The 17,762-nt window shown below is 40.3% G+C and overlaps 1 protein-coding gene across 1 annotated transcript; it reads left to right on the plus strand.

Annotated features, from left to right (window-relative positions):
• The first annotated feature begins 1,940 nt into the window (after positions 1–1,940).
• LOC116219111 (NLR family CARD domain-containing protein 3-like) lies at positions 1,941–13,716 on the plus strand. Its single transcript, XM_031562065.1, has 13 exons — positions 1,941–2,083; positions 3,266–3,334; positions 3,509–3,607; positions 3,887–3,928; positions 4,577–4,869; positions 5,423–5,524; positions 6,783–6,885; positions 7,807–7,953; positions 8,075–9,881; positions 10,044–10,217; positions 12,589–12,753; positions 12,856–12,902; positions 13,169–13,716. The coding sequence occupies exons 4-13, from the start codon at positions 3,913–3,915 to the stop codon at positions 13,714–13,716; spliced, it is 3,402 nt and encodes a 1,133-aa protein (XP_031417925.1). The 5' UTR covers positions 1,941–2,083; positions 3,266–3,334; positions 3,509–3,607; positions 3,887–3,912.
• The last annotated feature ends 4,046 nt before the right edge of the window (positions 13,717–17,762 follow it).

The following is a 17,762-nucleotide window of genomic DNA, read 5'->3' on the forward strand; positions in this document are numbered from 1 at the left end:
CCTCTAGTTGCCTATAACGTGGCAAACTCTTGCATACTATTTCTTTAACGTGACTACTGAAAAGGCATACTTGCATACTATTTCTTTATCATGACTAATTTGTTTTATGATCATAAACTTCACAACTAACAACATTCTAAGCACATACAAAATAATCCAGTTTGACAATCTAAAGATATTGACACATTAATACAGGAGGAGAAAATAGGCTTAACTCCATGAGGACAAATGCCGTAAACTTTCACCAGAATTGTTGACTGTACCCTTAACACATTGTTTGTCTGGTTAGTCTATCGTAATTAACTAAATTACCTCTGTTCTGATTGCCAAATCACTTTAAAGAAAAAAAGGACGACCTTACCCCAATACTGGCTGGTGTTAGTGAGTTATATTATGTGTGTCTGTGTGCTTGTGTGCCTGTGTGTCTATGTGTCTATGTGTCTATGTGTCTGTGTGCATGCTCACCACAACATTAGTAGCCATTCAATAAAAAAAAACGCCCTGCTGCTGCTGGTGTCATAGAAACAGGTAGCGGGAAGGGAGGGAACAGGTGGAGGGAAGTTTCATTTCATGAAACTAGTCATGTGACTAGTGTTGAAACATACTCAAGAGACTTGTGGCACCATTTCTTCCCACGGGTGCACTCAGAGACACACAGAAGATTTAGTACACAGGTACATGAGGAACTAACATTTTTAAAGTCCTTATCTGACACTGTAAAGAAGGGAGTAACTGCCATTTTTAGGTAATTATCTGACACTGTAAAGAAGGGAGTAGCTGGTGCCTTAAGATGATGAAATAATAGGCTGTCAAGACCGTTGTATAGAAAGCTTTTTTGTCACATTTTCGTGCGGGGGTCCGACTGCCTAGGCAGCTAGTTGAAAAGGCAGGTGTGTTTATGTGTCACATGGCCATTAATATTCATTTGACGATAATGCCACCTCTAGCTGCCTGTAAAGTGGAAACTCTGCATACTGTAAAGAACTGACGTCCACTCAATAAGTATTTAAGTGCAAAGTTCTCTATTGAACAAACGTGGAGGTAACACAGGCGGGTAATCAAACGTATCACTTTAGCATTAACGTAATACTTACGTATCTCTTTTAACAGGATTTTAACAGGTTCTGTTTTCAAAGTTCCGTGCTCACCGAATGCTTTGTGAACTTCTTCGATGCGCTTCACAAGCCCCATCAATGTTGTTGTGTCTCTGCTCAGCAAGTTATTTGCATTTTTGCCACATACTATTTCTTTAACATCACAATCACATGCTAATGAGTACGACCGTAATGAACAGCGAAGTGACTGATTTGTGCGCTGGGGTGGAGCATTTTATCTTTCAGCACAAACACTGCCATGTCGAGTGACACCAAACCTACTAGGACCTCTCAGAAATATCTCACTTTCCTAGTGGGATGTTCCCAGTTCGACAGGCGTTCAGGTGTATGCTTCCGAACGGTTATTTTCATATTTTGAGCCTTGAGGACAGCCGTTAAGTTAACATTGTATTGCAATTACACAAAAGTAAACTGCAATGTATAGTTTTAACATCAATCACCTGCGGTAATGAGTACAACGTAAATAAACAATGAAGTGACATATTTGTGCGCAGAGCATTTATTTTATCTTTCACCACAAACGTTTGCATGTCAGGTGACGACAAACCTTCTCAGAGCTGTCAAAAACTTCCCATTTTCTTAGTGAGATGTTTCGAGTCCGACAGGAGTTCAGGTGTATTCTCGGCGCTCGGAACTTCCCCACTTCCCAGTTGTTCATGAAAGCGTCATCATTTATATGCGCTGACGTGGGGCAAATAGTCAGACGTTAGTGCGCAGATGCGCGATCTACAAATCATAAACCGGGGAAGTTTATAGAGGACTTGATATGCAGATCTGTAGCACAGAACTGTCTCTTTTCCGTGTCAGTAGTTGCTTTGCGCAGGACTGAGTTTCAGGGTCTTCTGGTTTTGACTGAACCATTTGATCGCGATTCATTTGAATCAACACACTGTTTGTAGGCTTACTTACCTTCTTATATAACTTTACTGCACCATATTGTAATTCAATTTGCACCACTCAAAACGAAGGTAGGCTATGTTTCCCCTTGCATTGTCTTCTGCAGGCAGACTACATTTTATAGTAATGCTAAGGTTAGTTATCCTAATGTTAACTGTATTTGAATAGCTCAGCCATATCGTAATGTTGTGTTGAGTGGTGTAGTTGTTTTGTTTGTTCTTTTCTTTTTGGCTATGAATAGAATTTGGCCTGTGTAGAATTCACTTGAATTGTAGGCTACCTGCTTTCATGCCTGTGACCAGCTATGAGGTCACTGAGTTCCGGACCTCTACTATCTTTAGAAACTTAGTAACAACTGAATGGACAATACACCGATTGAGAATTTGTCATCAAAGTGTCTGCATGTAGGCTTCACATTTTTGTTGTTGTCTTTTAGTGTCTGATGGTTGTGAGAGTTGTTGTTGCATAGCTCCTCACCCCAATACTTCCTGGCAGGAACTTTTGGCGGCATTTCATCAAAACATTTTGGCGGCATTTAGGCAGCAGATGGATTGCTCGTAATATGGCAGCATTAAGTAATGGATATGGACATGGATCTGGCTTGTAGGCTTCCTACAGGTTACAGTGTGAAACATGTTAAATACCGTAGACTATTTTCCTGCCTATTAACCGCACTGTATATAAACTGCAACTACCAACTGTTAAAATGGTTCCAAAAGTCAGATGGCTAAGGGTTCATATGATTTTGCGAAAACTATGGCAAATAAAATAATAAAATACGTGTGGTTTCAAATGTGTTGCTCACTATGCGATTTTATGTAACTGTACAGTCTCGCAGTGGACTTTAACCCTCGGAACCTGGAGGTGGGGGTGTTAATAATTAAACTGACTGAGATTATAGGTATTACGTTTACAGGTATTACGTTCAATTTACAGTTAAAGTTTTATTTAGTCTTATAATAATAATAATAATATAATATATAAATATAATAATAATCTCTAGTATTTAGTTATTTGATTTGCTTCTAATGGGTTCACCTAGGCTGGATAGCATGATACTCAATGTGACTAGCAGTATAACAATATGTCAAACACATGATGATATGTGTTCGAAATATTCTGCCCTTTTCTACACACAACCCATTAATACAAGTATCTAGAATAAAATACAGAAGGTAACCAAGTTTAAGGTCAAAATCTCCTCACTGTTGATTCAAGCTTTGTTTTGGCTGAGAGTTGTCTGTTTTCTTCAGGTCTGCAACAGCGAGGCAGCCCCTGGACCACTAACCTCAAAGGATATGTTGAGCTGCCAACAGTTGTTGGTAGGGGATATTTATTAATTTATTTGTGGTTTCAAATATGTTTTATTTATGTATTACACATAATAGACATTTTCAATAGAACTATGTTTTTATTATACTAGCATTGTGCACCTACAGTTCTCCATGGCATCGGCCAGTGATAAGAGCTTTTTATTTATTTTTTATTTCCCACAGTGTATGAAGCGACCCTGAATGTCATCTTCCTCCAAAACACTCACAGTTAATTCTACACGCGAACCATCAAGTTCTTTACTACACAACTTTCCAGTACATGTAAGGTTATGTTCAGGGTACTATGTGTTTAATCAGGCGTTACATTGGGGGAGGGGGGGGGGGTCTAGGTGGTTTCATCTATAAAAGCCTACACACAGATTTTACTTTTAAATATAATTGAAACAATTGTATAGTTGTTAAAAAGTATGCCTATGATTGCATTTATGTATAACACATAATACACATTTTTAATAGAATTATGTTTTTATTATTATTTATTCAAAATAAATGTATTTTATTATGTATTTCTATTCATTCATTTTTACTGGTCTGAACTAGGATTGATATCTCAGCCAGCACACCCCATGGCGACCTCAAAGGGTATGTTTGGTTTGTGTGAAGGCATCAGCCTTGTTTTGTTTGAACATTTTCCTTGAGCTACCAGCTTCACAGGCACAAGTGTGTCCTATTTTATATTAGATGGACTCTACCATTAAGTATATTGGAAATGGAATTTGCGACTCTGGCCCAAAAAAAGCCCAAAGAGCTGTCTTCCACAGAAACCACTTTTCTAAGCTGCCTGTTAACAGCTCGTTTGAACTCCAGCCGTTTTCCCTTGTTACAAGATAACACAATCTAATAACACAATCCTCACTCTCTGCCTAGCAGGGTGGTTAAAGACACAGGAGAGTTTCAGACTGAGGGTGAGATGTACAGTCTGAGAAAAATAATGTGTTTTTGGAACGTAAAGTTGTAGTAGGCCCCCGAAATAAAATGAGTCCCCTTTGAAATCTAAATCTATGCTACTTCCTGTCTCAGTTTACATTGTTATGTTGGAATGGAAGAGTAAAATGGCTCAAGATAGATTATGACACTGTTATCTACACACAATAAATTAACTTTCAGCCACAAATCTTTGCATACAAACTGTTATTTAAAAAGATGAATAGTGTTTTTGAGAATCAACGCAGTGTCACAAAACATAATATTGCAATACTCAAGTGTATCAATGTTTTGTTACGCCCCTAGACAGAACATTTAAAGAAAAACTGATCGATGAAGTGCGCCGCCATATGCATCTACTTTATCCGGGAGACTACAGGACATTCAAAGTGACATGGCGCTCTTGGATAGTGATTGCTACGAAGCTCGGCAAAGACGAAAATATTTGCTCCAAAGTTTGGAAGAATTTAAGAGTACAATATAACAGAGCAAATAAGACAGGGACCATCATCTCACCCAACAGCATCCTTGCGAAGATGGAGTCCCTTTTCCAACATGCAAAACAGTCAACATCGAGGTCGATGGACCCTAGAGGGAAGGTGAGTTAATGACATTATTGCACACATACACATGCACATACACACATATACACACACATATGCACACGCGCACACACACATACATATACACACGCGCACACACACATACACATGATTACTGTATGTACGATGCATAGTTTTATATGGGTCATACTGCTGCATGAGTTTCTCTTCCAGGTTTTGTTATTTATTTTATAGTCAATGGTATGTTGCGTTTAAGAATTTATTGACTGATTTTATATGACTGAAATACATTTCCACATACCTTTGCACATTTTTGATTGCTCAAAAAAGTTATTTTGCAATTGCATATGAATAATCATGAATCATTTTTTTCTTCATTAAATTGATTTATATCAATATATCTAACACATATTAATGTGTGTGTGTTAGATACGTATATGGTTATGTGTTGGATGTATGGATATAAATCTATTTAATGAAAGGGTTGTGTTCTCCCTCTCCATGCGTGTGTTGTAAAACCAGTGAATATATACACATAACTGAAGTTAAGTGTGTTTGCATTTAAAACATTTTTTTTTACATTTTTAAGAAACTCGGCCAAATGAAGAAAAAGGAGCCAAGTACACAGCCTATTGACAAGAGTGCCCACTACGGAAGAAAATATGTCTCTGAAGATAGCAGAGATGAAAAGGTGACATTTATATATTTGTTCATGCATTTCGTCTTGCGTTTTTCGTCTGTCTCTGCAATTACATGTCTTTTACCTATCATTTGTTGTAAGTCAAGGTCAACAGGGCTAAATTACATTCCTAAACGGCTGTTTATCATATTTATTATGAATTAGTTCCATGGGCAACATAGGTGACTCTGCAATGGGGTTACACTGACTTGGTGATGTGTACTAGCATCATTCACCTGCAGTTCTCAGGCACCAGCCAGCAATAAGAGCAGGGTGGTTTTTGTCGTACGTGGTTTAGTGACAAACCTGGATAAGGGGGACGACAGTGGTACAGGGGGTAGAGAAGTCGTTTAGTAATCAGAAGGTTGCTAGTTCGATACCCTGTCGAAGCGTCCTTGAGCAAGACACTGAACCCCTAATTGCTCCTGATGTGCAGTGTGCCATCAGTGTAAATGTAAAATGTGTATACCTTGTAAGTCGCTTTGGATAAAAGCGTCTGCTAAATGACTAAATGTAAATGTAAGTTAACTCAGAGTAAGTGGTAAACCTCCTAATAGAAGAGCCCTCTGACGTTGTTTTGCTAGGAGAATGAACCAATGGGGGTTCTTTTATTAGGAGGTTTGCCACTTACTCTGAGTTAACTTATCCAGGTTTGTCACTAAACCAAGTACGACGAACACCCACCAGGGTGGTTTTTGTTGTTGTTGTTGTTGTTGTTTGCATTAAACGTATTTTTACGTTATTAAGAAACACGGCCAAATGAAGAAAAAGGAGCCAGGTGCACAGCCTATTGACAGGAGTGCCCACCATGGAAGAAAATCTGTCTCTAAATATAGCAGAGATGAAAAGATGACATTTAAATATTTGTTTATGCATTTAGTTTTGCATTGTCTCTGCAATTACATGTCTTTTACCTGTCATTTGGTGTAAGTCAAAGTCAACAGGGTTAAACCTCTAATGCTCAGAAGGCTCGTTGACTTTAATCAGCTGATACCATTTTAAAGTAGCAACGTGTTACGAAGTGGTGGTGATGGGCTGAACTCAAACGCACAACTCGGAACTCAGCAGTAGAGTGAAGAATAAATGTTTACTTAGCTCGGTTTGGTACACAGGTGGTTAGTCCAAAAGCAAGCAAACTGCCTCCATCGGCTAGCATGTACTAGCATCATGCACCTGCAGTTCTCAGGCACCAGCCAGCAATAAGAGCAGGGTGGTTTTTTGTTGTTGTTTTAACCTCTCTAATATTTTCATGTTTTTACATTTCCCACAGTGTATTAAGCAACCCAGAATGTCGTCTTCCTCCAACACACTCACAGAAAATTACGAACACACAAAAATCAGCAAGTCCGTTTCTGCAAAATATTCGGGTACAGGTAAGGTTATGTCCAGGGTGCCCTGCATAAGTATTCACCCCCTTGGATGTTTTACCCTTTTATTGCTTTTATAAATCAATCATGGTCAATATAAGTTGGCTTTTTTGACAATTTTGTTTAAAAAAAAGCCCTCTTTAATGTCAAAGTGAAAACAGATTTCTACACAGTAATGTCAATTAAATAAAAATATGTAATGTAAACTAAGTGACTGCATATGTATTCACCCCCTTTAAAGTGACTGACCTAATTCAACAGAGGTCCAGCCAATTGGTGCTAGTAGTCTCACAATTAGTGAAATGGGGATCAGTGTGCAGTGAATGTGTCTCAAGTGATAGTAGTATAACGACACCTGTGTCTGGAAGGTCCATTCACTGGTTAATCCGTATTTCTGGCTACTGTTACACCATGAAGACAAAAGAACACTCCAAGCAAATCAGAGAACATGTTATTGAAAAGTATAAGTCTGGGGAAGGATACAAAAAGGGTCCAAGGCCCTTAAATCTGCCTAGAGCAGGCTGTCCTCACAAACTGAGTGACTGTGCAAGAAGGAGACTAGTAAGATAGGCCACCAAGACACCTTTGACTACTCTGAAGGAGTTACAAGCTTCAGCAGCTGAGATTGGTGAGACCCTGCATACACAACTGTTGCCCGGGTTCTTCACCAATCAAAGCTGTATGGAAGGGAGCCACTGTTGAAGAAAACTCATATTAAATATCGTCTAGAGTTCGCCAAAAGGCAAATGGGAGACGCTATGGTCAATTGGAAGAAAGTTCTGTAGTCTGATGAGACCAAAGTGGAGCTTTTTAGCCATCAGACAAGACGCTATGTTTGGCAGACAGCACATTATTAGGCAGAGCGCACAGGAACAGTGCCCACTATGCTTTGTATTTGTTCTAATTCCATGTGTTCCACTCTTGCAGGAGGGAATCAACCTGGACCTGTCTTTTCCACCTCAAGGAATGCCAATGTTGCCAACAATGGTGGTCTTCTCAATGCACCACAACTTACAAACTGCAACTTTAATGCACCTGTTACATTCAGTAATGAGATGGGCGAAAGAAAAGAGGGTAGAGAAATGCTTTCATGTCTTATGCTCATGGTCATATTTTGAAGATGTAACCATGTACTTTACAGTAAATCAAATACTCATTTGTGTGTGTGTTTTTATTTATTTTTATTCTGAAACAGATGCGAATGTGGATTCTGCATGTGTCTTTGACAGAATTTTGGATGTTGTGAAAAAGAGACTGGAGAAACAAGTAGGATATATCGTGGAGGGTAATGAAACTAGACTGAAGAAGAAACCCTTAAACAAAATCTACACAAAAGTCTACATCACAGAAGGAGAGGCTAGTGTGGTTAATGAGCATGAAATATGCCAGATAGATTCAGCTGCCAAGGCTCAACCAAATGGTAAGGAAATTGAGTACAACGATATCTTCAAACAAGATGAAGCCATCAGGACTGTGCTGACCAAAGGAAACGCTGGCATAGGGAAAACAGTTATTGTGCATAAGTTTATCCTTGACTGGGTGGAGGGCAAAGCCAATCGTGACATAAAGCTCATGTTGCTCTTACCCTTTCGGGAGATCAGTTTACTTACAGGAGAATATAGTTTTCTCACACTTCTCATCGAGCTCCACCCAGAACTTGCTGAGCTTAAGGATCCAGAGATCTACAACAGCAGTGAAACTGTCTTTATCCTTGATGGCCTGGATGAAAGCAGATTTCAGTTGGACTTTTCCAAGAAGCTAGTAGCAGACATGAACCAGCCCACCACAGTGGACGTCCTGATCACAAGCCTTATTAAAGGGAAACTGATGGACTCTGCTCTCCTTTGGATAACCTCACGACCAGCAGCAGTCACCCAGGTCCTCTTTGAGCACATCGACCAAGTTACTGAAGTTCGAGGTTTCAATGACCCACAGAAAGAGGAATATTTCCACAACAGTATCAGCAACACCGCCCATGCCGAAAGCATCTACTCACACATCAAGTCATCTCGGGTCCTCCATATCATGTGCCATATCCCTCTGTTTTGCTGGATCGCGGCAACCGTTTTTCAGAACATGCTTAGTCGGGGTGACTACAAGGAAATTCCCAAAACCCTTACCAGTATGTATTGCTACTTTTTGCTCATTCAGGCTGACAGGACACATCAGAAGAACCATGGTAAATATGAAAGGAACAGGCAGAAACTTCTAAAGTGTAACAGAGAAGTCATTTTGAAAGTTGCTCAGCTGGCTTTTAAACAGCTGCTCAAGGCCAGACTTATTTTTTCTGAAGAGGACCTTAAGGAATGTGGAATTGACGCAAATGATTCCCTTGTCTCTGGGATATGCACAGAGATCTTGAAGGTAGAACCTACCTGTTATGTGAACACCTTCCACAAGAAGATCTACTGCTTTGTGCATCTGAGCATCCAGGAGTTCCTTGCTGCTTTCTATGCATTTCACTGCTATATAAGCAAGAACCTGAACCCCATCATGACCTTTCTGGCTCAGAGGACAAAAGCTGTGCCTGAGCCTCTCGGACTGGAAGACTTCCTGAAAATTGCAGTCAACAAAGCACTGGACAGTAAAAATGGACACTTAGACCTGTTTGTCCGCTTTCTTCATGGCATCTCACTGGAGACCAATCAAAGACTTTTAGGCGGTCTGCTGCCCAATGTAGAGTCAGATTCAGAGACTATGAGAAAAATAATCGGCAACCTGAAAAAAATGCAGCGGAAGAATATCTCAGCAGAACGTTGCATGAACCTCTTCCACTGCCTCAGTGAAATGAACGACTGCTCGGTCCGTGAGGAAGTCCAAGGATTTTTGAATGCTGAGAAAGGCTCTGTCAAAGTGTTGTCAACAGCACACTGCTCTGCACTAGCCTACATGCTTCAGTTCTCTGATGAGGTGCAGGAAGTGTTTGACCTGAGGAAGTACAACACATCTGACGAGGGACGCAAGAGGCTGGTTCCGGCAGTGAAAAGCTGCAGTAAGGCTATGTGAGTGGTTCAGTAAATTAAAATGTTTCCACCGAGTCCAAAAAAAACATTAAATTAGAAGTGGAGACAGTATGCAGGAAATGTATTTTTGCTTCCTCTTTTAAAAACTAATTTTTCAAGCACATTCATGTGAAATGTAATTTTTGTTTTTTTATTTAACAGTCTTGTTGGCTGTAAACTCTCAGAGAGCTCCTGTGACATTGTGGCCTCAGCATTACAGTCTGTAAACTCAGCACTGAGAGAGTTGGACCTAAGTGACAACGATCTTCAGGATTCAGGGGTGAAAATTCTCTGTGCTGGACTGAAGAGTACAAACTGCAAACTGGAGAAACTGAGGTAAGTGTTGAGCAACATTTCCTTTAGTATAAAATATTGCATACATACTACACCCTACTTCATATTTGAAATAAATGTAATTAATACACCACTGGCATTTACTAGGGATACATCGATTTGCTTACCTTTGAGTACCTCAGTATGCTATACACCAATATTGAGTAGGCTATACACCAATATTGGGTAGGCTACACTCCGATATTGAATAGGCTACACATCAATATTGAGTAGGCTACACTCCAATATTGAGTAGGTTACACATCGATACTGAGTAGTAATAGTATTTAGATTTATAACATATATTGAAGATTCAGAGTCTTGTCTTACCTCACTCCTCAGGTCAACCCAAAGTACCCTTACCCAGGAATGTTTACATGCTAGTTAAATCCAAATAAAAGTAACAATTATAACTAGGTATAAGATACATTTAATTATTGACTATCGCATATCCTTATTAACTTAAAATCTCAAATGGCCGGTCCCTTCAGTAGGGTACTGAAGGGACCGACATTTGAGAGTTAGTTTAATAAATATATTCCATAGTCAATAATTCAATATATCTGACCTAGTGGTCATTTTAGTGTTCTTTGGATTTCGTGAGTTGTAAAAACTTCTCATGTGTATTCTGTTCCTGGCCTACATGAGGTGTGAGAAAGCCCTCACAGCTTCCTGCCCTGACTAGAGACATATAATAATTAGCATTTAGGGATCCACCCCTCCTGGCATGCACACAGCTTATATTCTGTGCTTTCCCAAAAGACAGACAGTGAAAGAGATTCAGGTGAACACACTCAGTGAAATCTAGGTCTCTCCTCCTCTGGTGCGCATCATTGAAAGAATAAACCTGGACTTGGTTATTCATCACAATCTGACTGAGTCTCCGATACATTTAGGATATAGAAATAATTCCTTTCAGTACATACTAATATTGAGTAAACTTCAACATGAACACACCCTGTATTCAGAAGCCAGTTGCTTCATATTTTCCGCCTATTGCCCCTTCTTTTTGAACACTAATTCTCCTGAGTTAGTCAGTTGAACTTATTAGTCAAAGTGAGTATGAGAGTGACATCTCGGCTTGTGTTCAATGCACATAGAGTTCCATAGCTATCTTATCGATGTCTTCTGTCATTTTGAATGCTAGGCTAGGGGACGTATAGATTGTAGCATAACAACCTTGGAGAACTCCATGCAGGTAGCAAGTTTCTGTCATATTAAAGCCCCACAACAAAGGACAAAGAACTCCCTGTACGGTAGTTAACGTTTACGCCGCTGCACAGCTAGTCAACTATCGCTTAATACCTTACTAAAACCTGGAATATCCTGACACTAGTGGAACTTGGGTGGCAAGCTAGCCAACATAGCTATCACAATAACGTTACAAATAAGCCGAATAAGCCAAATAAGCACTTATTACTAGCATCATTGTCCAGGCGTGTTATAACAAACTTGCTAACATCACTAACGAGATGTCTTGCTAGCGGCTAAACCTAGCGAAACCTGTTGGAATTTGCTTACTTTGTTTATGACAAACTAGCGAGTCAACAATTTTCCTAACATAGGCAAACATCAACCAAATGCAACACAAGACAAAGCAAGACAGCAAATACGTTTCTTACTAGTCCAGCAGAAAGTAGTACTCACGCCCCCCTAGCTGGCGGCTCCAGAAACTTACATATCGCTGTAATATGCCTACGGACCCTGGTATGGCAATGGCACAGAGGCCATTCTCCATATTAAATGTTAAGGTAAAATTGTTCCACAGTGTTACTTTAACAATAACATGTTGTCTTGGTATCATTGAGAATGAGGGGCTACCCTCAATGAATTCCCGAGAATTGAATAAAAGTTGAATGAATGAAATTAATGAATACATGTTATATACTCAGTTCAGAGCTATCTCACAGCCTGGACAGCTGACTGACTAGGGATTTGACACCAATCAAGTGAAATAAACCAATACTGCAATAAACAGGTAGCCTAGGCCTATTAACAGCTAACATATGGGCACCTTCCATCAGCTCTTGACATATCTTGATAACATACAAAATACATAAACGGAGAACTGTTGAGAAATTAGCTTGAGAAACTAATTAAAGTAATGTTTTAACCAACACATTCAAAATAATAACTCACTTTGTTCAAAGTATGTTAAAAAAAGCTTTTCTTGTCTATTTTTACACAGCATTACTTTTGACCACACCATACCACTCACACTGATGCACAGTAACAACACTGCAGGTTGTCTGAACGTCGCATTGGAATAAAGCATCTGCTAAATACCAGTCCTCTCCTCTCCCACACTCTCATACACACACACTCCTGTTCTCTGTATCTTCCTTCCTCTCTCTCCTTTCCTATATCTGCCTAGATTATCTTGCTGTGGCGTTACAAGGATTGGCTGTGAGGCACTGGCCTCTGCACTTTGTTCCAACTCTTCTTACCTGAAAGAGCTCGACCTGAGTCGTAACTACCCAGGGGTCGAGGGAAGGGCCAAACTCTCTAAAATGCAGAAGAAACAACGGTGTACAATAAGGCAAGCCAATCTGTTTGGGCTAGGAGGCTCTTTGCTTGGTAACCATAGTTATGTGAGGAAAAACATTACATTTAACCTGTATTTCCTGTTTTTCTCTTTTAGTTTTGATGAAGAGGCAGAGTACTGGTTGAAGTCTGGATTACGGAAATGTGAGTGACATTACAATTCATGTTTCTTTTCTTGACACAGTGAATAATAAACATTTGATGGTCTTTGGGCAACATCCATTATTATGACATGCTTTGTATCATTATTCCATATATACACCGGTCAGCCAATCACAATTGACTGTTTGCATATTTTCTGTGAAATCTTTTCTGTGGCCGCTAATCTGAACTCTAGCAAGATATACTAACCCCAGGTTAACCCGAATAAACAACTGACAATAACTTTCAACTGACAATTACTTTCTCAGATGCATGCAAAATCACTTTAAACCCAAACACAGCCCACAGAAAGCTATCGTGGAAGAACCAAAAAGTCAACGTGCACGAGTCAGACCAGGAACGCCCTGATTGCCCAGAGAGATTCAAGCACTGTCAGCAGTTCCTTTGTAGTGAGAAACTGACTGGAAAGGCTTACTGGGAAATTGAATGGAATGGACGGGCCTCGATTGGCGTTGCGTACAAGAGCATTAGCAGGGACGGACTGGATGAGAGCAGGCTCGGATGCAACAACAAGTCCTGGAGTCTTGAATGCTATGTCTCCGAGTACCTCGCCAAACACAAGAACGAGACTGAACACATCCCGGCTCCTCGCTCCCACTCTGGGCGACTAGGAGTGTTCTTGGACTGGCAAGGCGGAACCCTGTCCTTCTACAGTGTCTCCTCCGGAACCCTTTCCCACCTGCACACATTCCATGGGACATTTGACGAACCCCTTTACCCAGGGTTTGAGGTTTCGAAGAGTGTTACCATATGCCAACCCAAAAAACCTACCAAGAGAAAGGCTAGTGATTTGTAAGATGCTTTGTTATGCTGCAATCACGGATGAATAACTTGGCATAAGAGGACTAAGTCAGGATGTATTTTTGCATGTATGCAGGACTGCATTTTCTATATTTTCGTAAGGTCATGTACTAAAATCCTTTCATTTACCAGCTTATCTCTCTGATGTTCTCAGGTATTTTGACTATATTTGTAGTGTTTTGTAATGTTTTTGGGGATCAATGATTTTTCTACATTTTTTTTATTCCAAATCCAGATGGCGCTGTGGTGCAGAAAGCTCAATACATCTGTGTTTTGTGGCAAAATATATCTTATTTTATTTCATATGCAAAGTAGTGATTCAATTGTAAATGTGTCTGTGAATAAACTGGACCCACAAGCATTATAGTGCTGTTTTGGAGTAATTTGATTCGCGTGTGTTTCTGTGTTTGTGCTTGCTCTGTGAAATGCTGCCTGCTCTCCACCGTCCCTCCCCTTCTGGGGCAGCGCTGCAAACATAAGACTGTTGCTATAGAAACACCAATGAGCGTGAGCGACACAAGCCAAAGTTTACATTGGGAGATGGAGCAGTTTTAAATGTGCCCCCAAAACCTGCCTAGCAACCCGTGATCAAGAAAAAATTAATCATACAGATCGTACTCAGACAGATCTACACCACTAACCTTACTGCTTGTTAGCTATCGCTAGTTTTCGACTGTTTTGGAACCAGCCTCCGTGTTTTAAGTTGCAGCCTGAAATAATTTCTGTTTATAAGTATAAGAACATTTTATGTATGTTGTGTTCATTTAGCAGCATGATTTGTTGCGTTATTTGTTTCAATTGTGCCTTATGCTTTATGTTGTATGCTTGTGCCACAAGCTTGATGAAGCATGCAAGTTATTTGAACTATGTGTCTATCAAATCTTTTTATTTTATTGCAATCTATTTTATTTACTTTGTTGCTGTATTATAAGCAACAGCTTTGTGTCACGCTGAAAACTGAAGCATGTGAAATATAATTGAAATAGGATTTTTGCTCCCTGCCGGCACTCAAAATGCAGCCCATAGCCTATGCCTACCTGGGCATATAGGAAAATTGCTTATATAATAATACAATAATCAGCTAGCTCTATTTTTGTGACGATGACATGACATACAAAATTGCCCCACTAGAAATGTCTAAATGGCTAAAATCGCCACTGGACTAAATCAAATATAAAATAAATAAAAAATGATAAAAATAATGAAGACGATGTTTTGCAAGTTTGTTTATGTGAATCATGTGTCATGAGACCACAACCAACCATCAGATGACTGAAGGGGGTGACCCACACGGTTTGCTGAAAACAATAAAGCAGTGTTTCAACCCCCCCCCCCCCCACACACACACACTCAGGTACATGCACTGACACACATATACTGTACATGCACACACACACACACTGGGATCAACAGTGGTCATTAGGAGCATCACACACACAAATACACACACACCTTATATTCTCTCTCTCCCTCTCTGTGTGACTATGGTCATTGCACAGTGACACTGTTGAGAACATGCACTCCAGGGTCAGCTACTATCTGTAGAGCGTGAGAGTGTAGGGGTATTCTATGCAGTCCAAATTCAGCAGGAGTTTCACTCCTTCTAGTGCCACCACATCTACTCATCACCAGCCTCAAGCACGTCCATCATGTCCTCTGATGTCTGCTCTACCTATTCTGGGGCTCATAGTTGTGACGTGCCATAGTGCCTGCTAGTTACTAGTCATGAGGCGCGCACACACACTATTGGCGTATATATTTTAACAAAAATGTGTTGGATTTGGAAAGTGAGACGATCATGTTGGGGGTGCATTTCCCAATAGCTTCATTGAACAATTACTATCACTTATGATAGTGATCACTAATCACTAATGATAGTGAGACGATCATGTTGGGGGTGCATTTCCCGATAGCTTAATTGAACAATTACTATCACTTATGATAGTGAGACAATCATGTTGAACACACTCTCTCTTGATTACCACAGTGGTTGCTTAACGAACCTTTAGGGAAATACAGTCCTGATAGATTGCTTAGCTACGCTGTGGTTTGTGGTCCTGTCCCAGGATCAACGTGAAGATAAAGATGCTCATGGTCTACTGAAGTCTGTTTCCAGCTGAACACCAAGCTGAGCAGGGCTAGACAAGCCACTTACAGAAGGGTTAACTACTGTAGAGCACAGTGGAGCCTCCCTTGAGCTGGGCGTTGACCTTATGATTCAGACAGGAGTGTTTGTTTGTGTGTGTGTGAGTGCAAGAGTGTGTGTGTGAGTGAATGCATGTGTGTGTGTGTTTGTCTGTGTGTGTGTTTGTGTGTTTGTGTGTGTGTGTGTGTGTTTGCGTATGTGTGAGTGCAAGAGTGTGTGTGTGAGTGAATGCATGTGTGTGTGTGTTTGTCTGTGTGTGTGTTTGTGTGTTTGTGTGTGTGTGTGTGTGTGAGTGCAAGAGTGTGTGTGGGCTAGACAAGCCTTTGATGGCATGAAGGTCCAAAAACTCAAAGTTGTTGTGAGTTGATTTTGACCTGTTGTGAGCTTAGAAAATCAAAATGGTTACTGACATCTTACTTACATTGACCAGACTCATGCTAGTACTTCATGGCCAGTAGGTCCAAAGTTGTACTTAGCGCACACACCAGTAACGCCATTTTATGCATGCCTGTCTCCACTGTTCAGATAACAATGTGAATTGTATGGTTTTTGGTTTGAATTGTAGCAGGCCACCTTATTTACATTTGGTTGGTGTAGTGGTGGCCTTGAGGACCAAGGAACAACAGAGGTTGTTTTGCTATACATGCTTGTTCCACTCCGCCAGCAGTGCAGCGCCCCCTACCAGCAGCACCAGGCAGTGCAGGTAGAGGTAGCCCCGGTCCACGCTGCAGCCCACCTCTCTCCACATGCCCAGTAGCGTCTGCTCCCGCCGGATCCTGAACAAGTCCTGGCGAATCCGGGCCAGGTCTCTCAGCAGGGACTCTGAAAGCTCCGGGACGAGATGATGATGATGATGATGATGATGATGATGATGGGCAAACCCATGGTCAACAGCGCCTCCTACAGCCTGCACTCTCTCTGAGTCTAAATAGAGAGAGGGAAAGAATAAAGAAGTTTTGAGGGAAAAAGTATATGATTGTATGATGTGTATATGTATATGAGTATATGATGATGATAATGATGATTATTATTATTGTTGTTGTTGTTGTTGTTGATGATATCATCATCATTATTGTTATTACTACCACTTGATACACACTGTAAATAAATACGAGAATAGTGGAGAACCTGTCATCAAAGTTTCCCAATGACTCCGCCCTCTCAGCAGTACTAGGATGGGAACGATATTCTTCCTGAACCAGCCAGACCTCCCATTGGCTATCTGGAACACCACAGCTGTCTCCATGGCGCTGCATGCTAGCAGGCCAAGACAGCCAAACAAATAGACTTCTGAAGGTGTGTGACAGAAGAAAGAAAGAAAGAAATCTTACTAAAGTATTATGCCTTTCGTGGCCCAGATTTATTTACAAACAATTACCTCAACCTTAAAAAATTACGTAATACATTTATAATACATTCTATTTGGCATATTGCAGACTTCTTTAGCAGTCAGCCTGACAAACTGGTTATCCACCTAACATAAGGTTTATCTCAGGTTATCCCCACTGTATAACTAACTGAATGTAAATGTGCAGTAACTTGAGCTCAACATTTCTGATCGTACTGAATATCAGATTCTTCTGTGTTTTTCACTACCAGTATTTGTTTATAGTGGTAGACTCGGAACAGCGCCAGAGTTTCCACCAGTGGCCAAAAATATATCACACCCTTACCATTGGATCACCATACTGAATGGAAAAGGTTATTAGTGTTAAATGTAAACACTACAGATTCCAAAAATATATTACACCTCCACTCTCAAGAACTACCAGACAGAATGAATGGGAAAGGTTATTAGTGCTAAAAGTTAACAGCAGTTCCCCCAGTGGTCAAAAATACATATTACACCTCCACTCTCCAGAACTACCAGACAGACTGAATGCGAAAGGTTATTA

Source organism: Clupea harengus, chromosome 24 (assembly GCF_900700415.2).
Source record: "Clupea harengus chromosome 24, Ch_v2.0.2, whole genome shotgun sequence".
NCBI classification, from domain to species: Eukaryota; Metazoa; Chordata; class Actinopteri; order Clupeiformes; family Clupeidae; genus Clupea; species Clupea harengus.

Bases quoted from the DNA above. Each gene is read 5' to 3' on its own strand.
- LOC116219111 (XM_031562065.1), top strand. The intron at 5,525-6,782 runs GTGACATTTATA...CATTTCCCACAG, and splicing joins AAGATAGCAGAGATGAAAAG to TGTATTAAGCAACCCAGAAT. The intron at 12,754-12,855 runs GCAAGCCAATCT...TTTCTCTTTTAG, and splicing joins AAACAACGGTGTACAATAAG to TTTTGATGAAGAGGCAGAGT.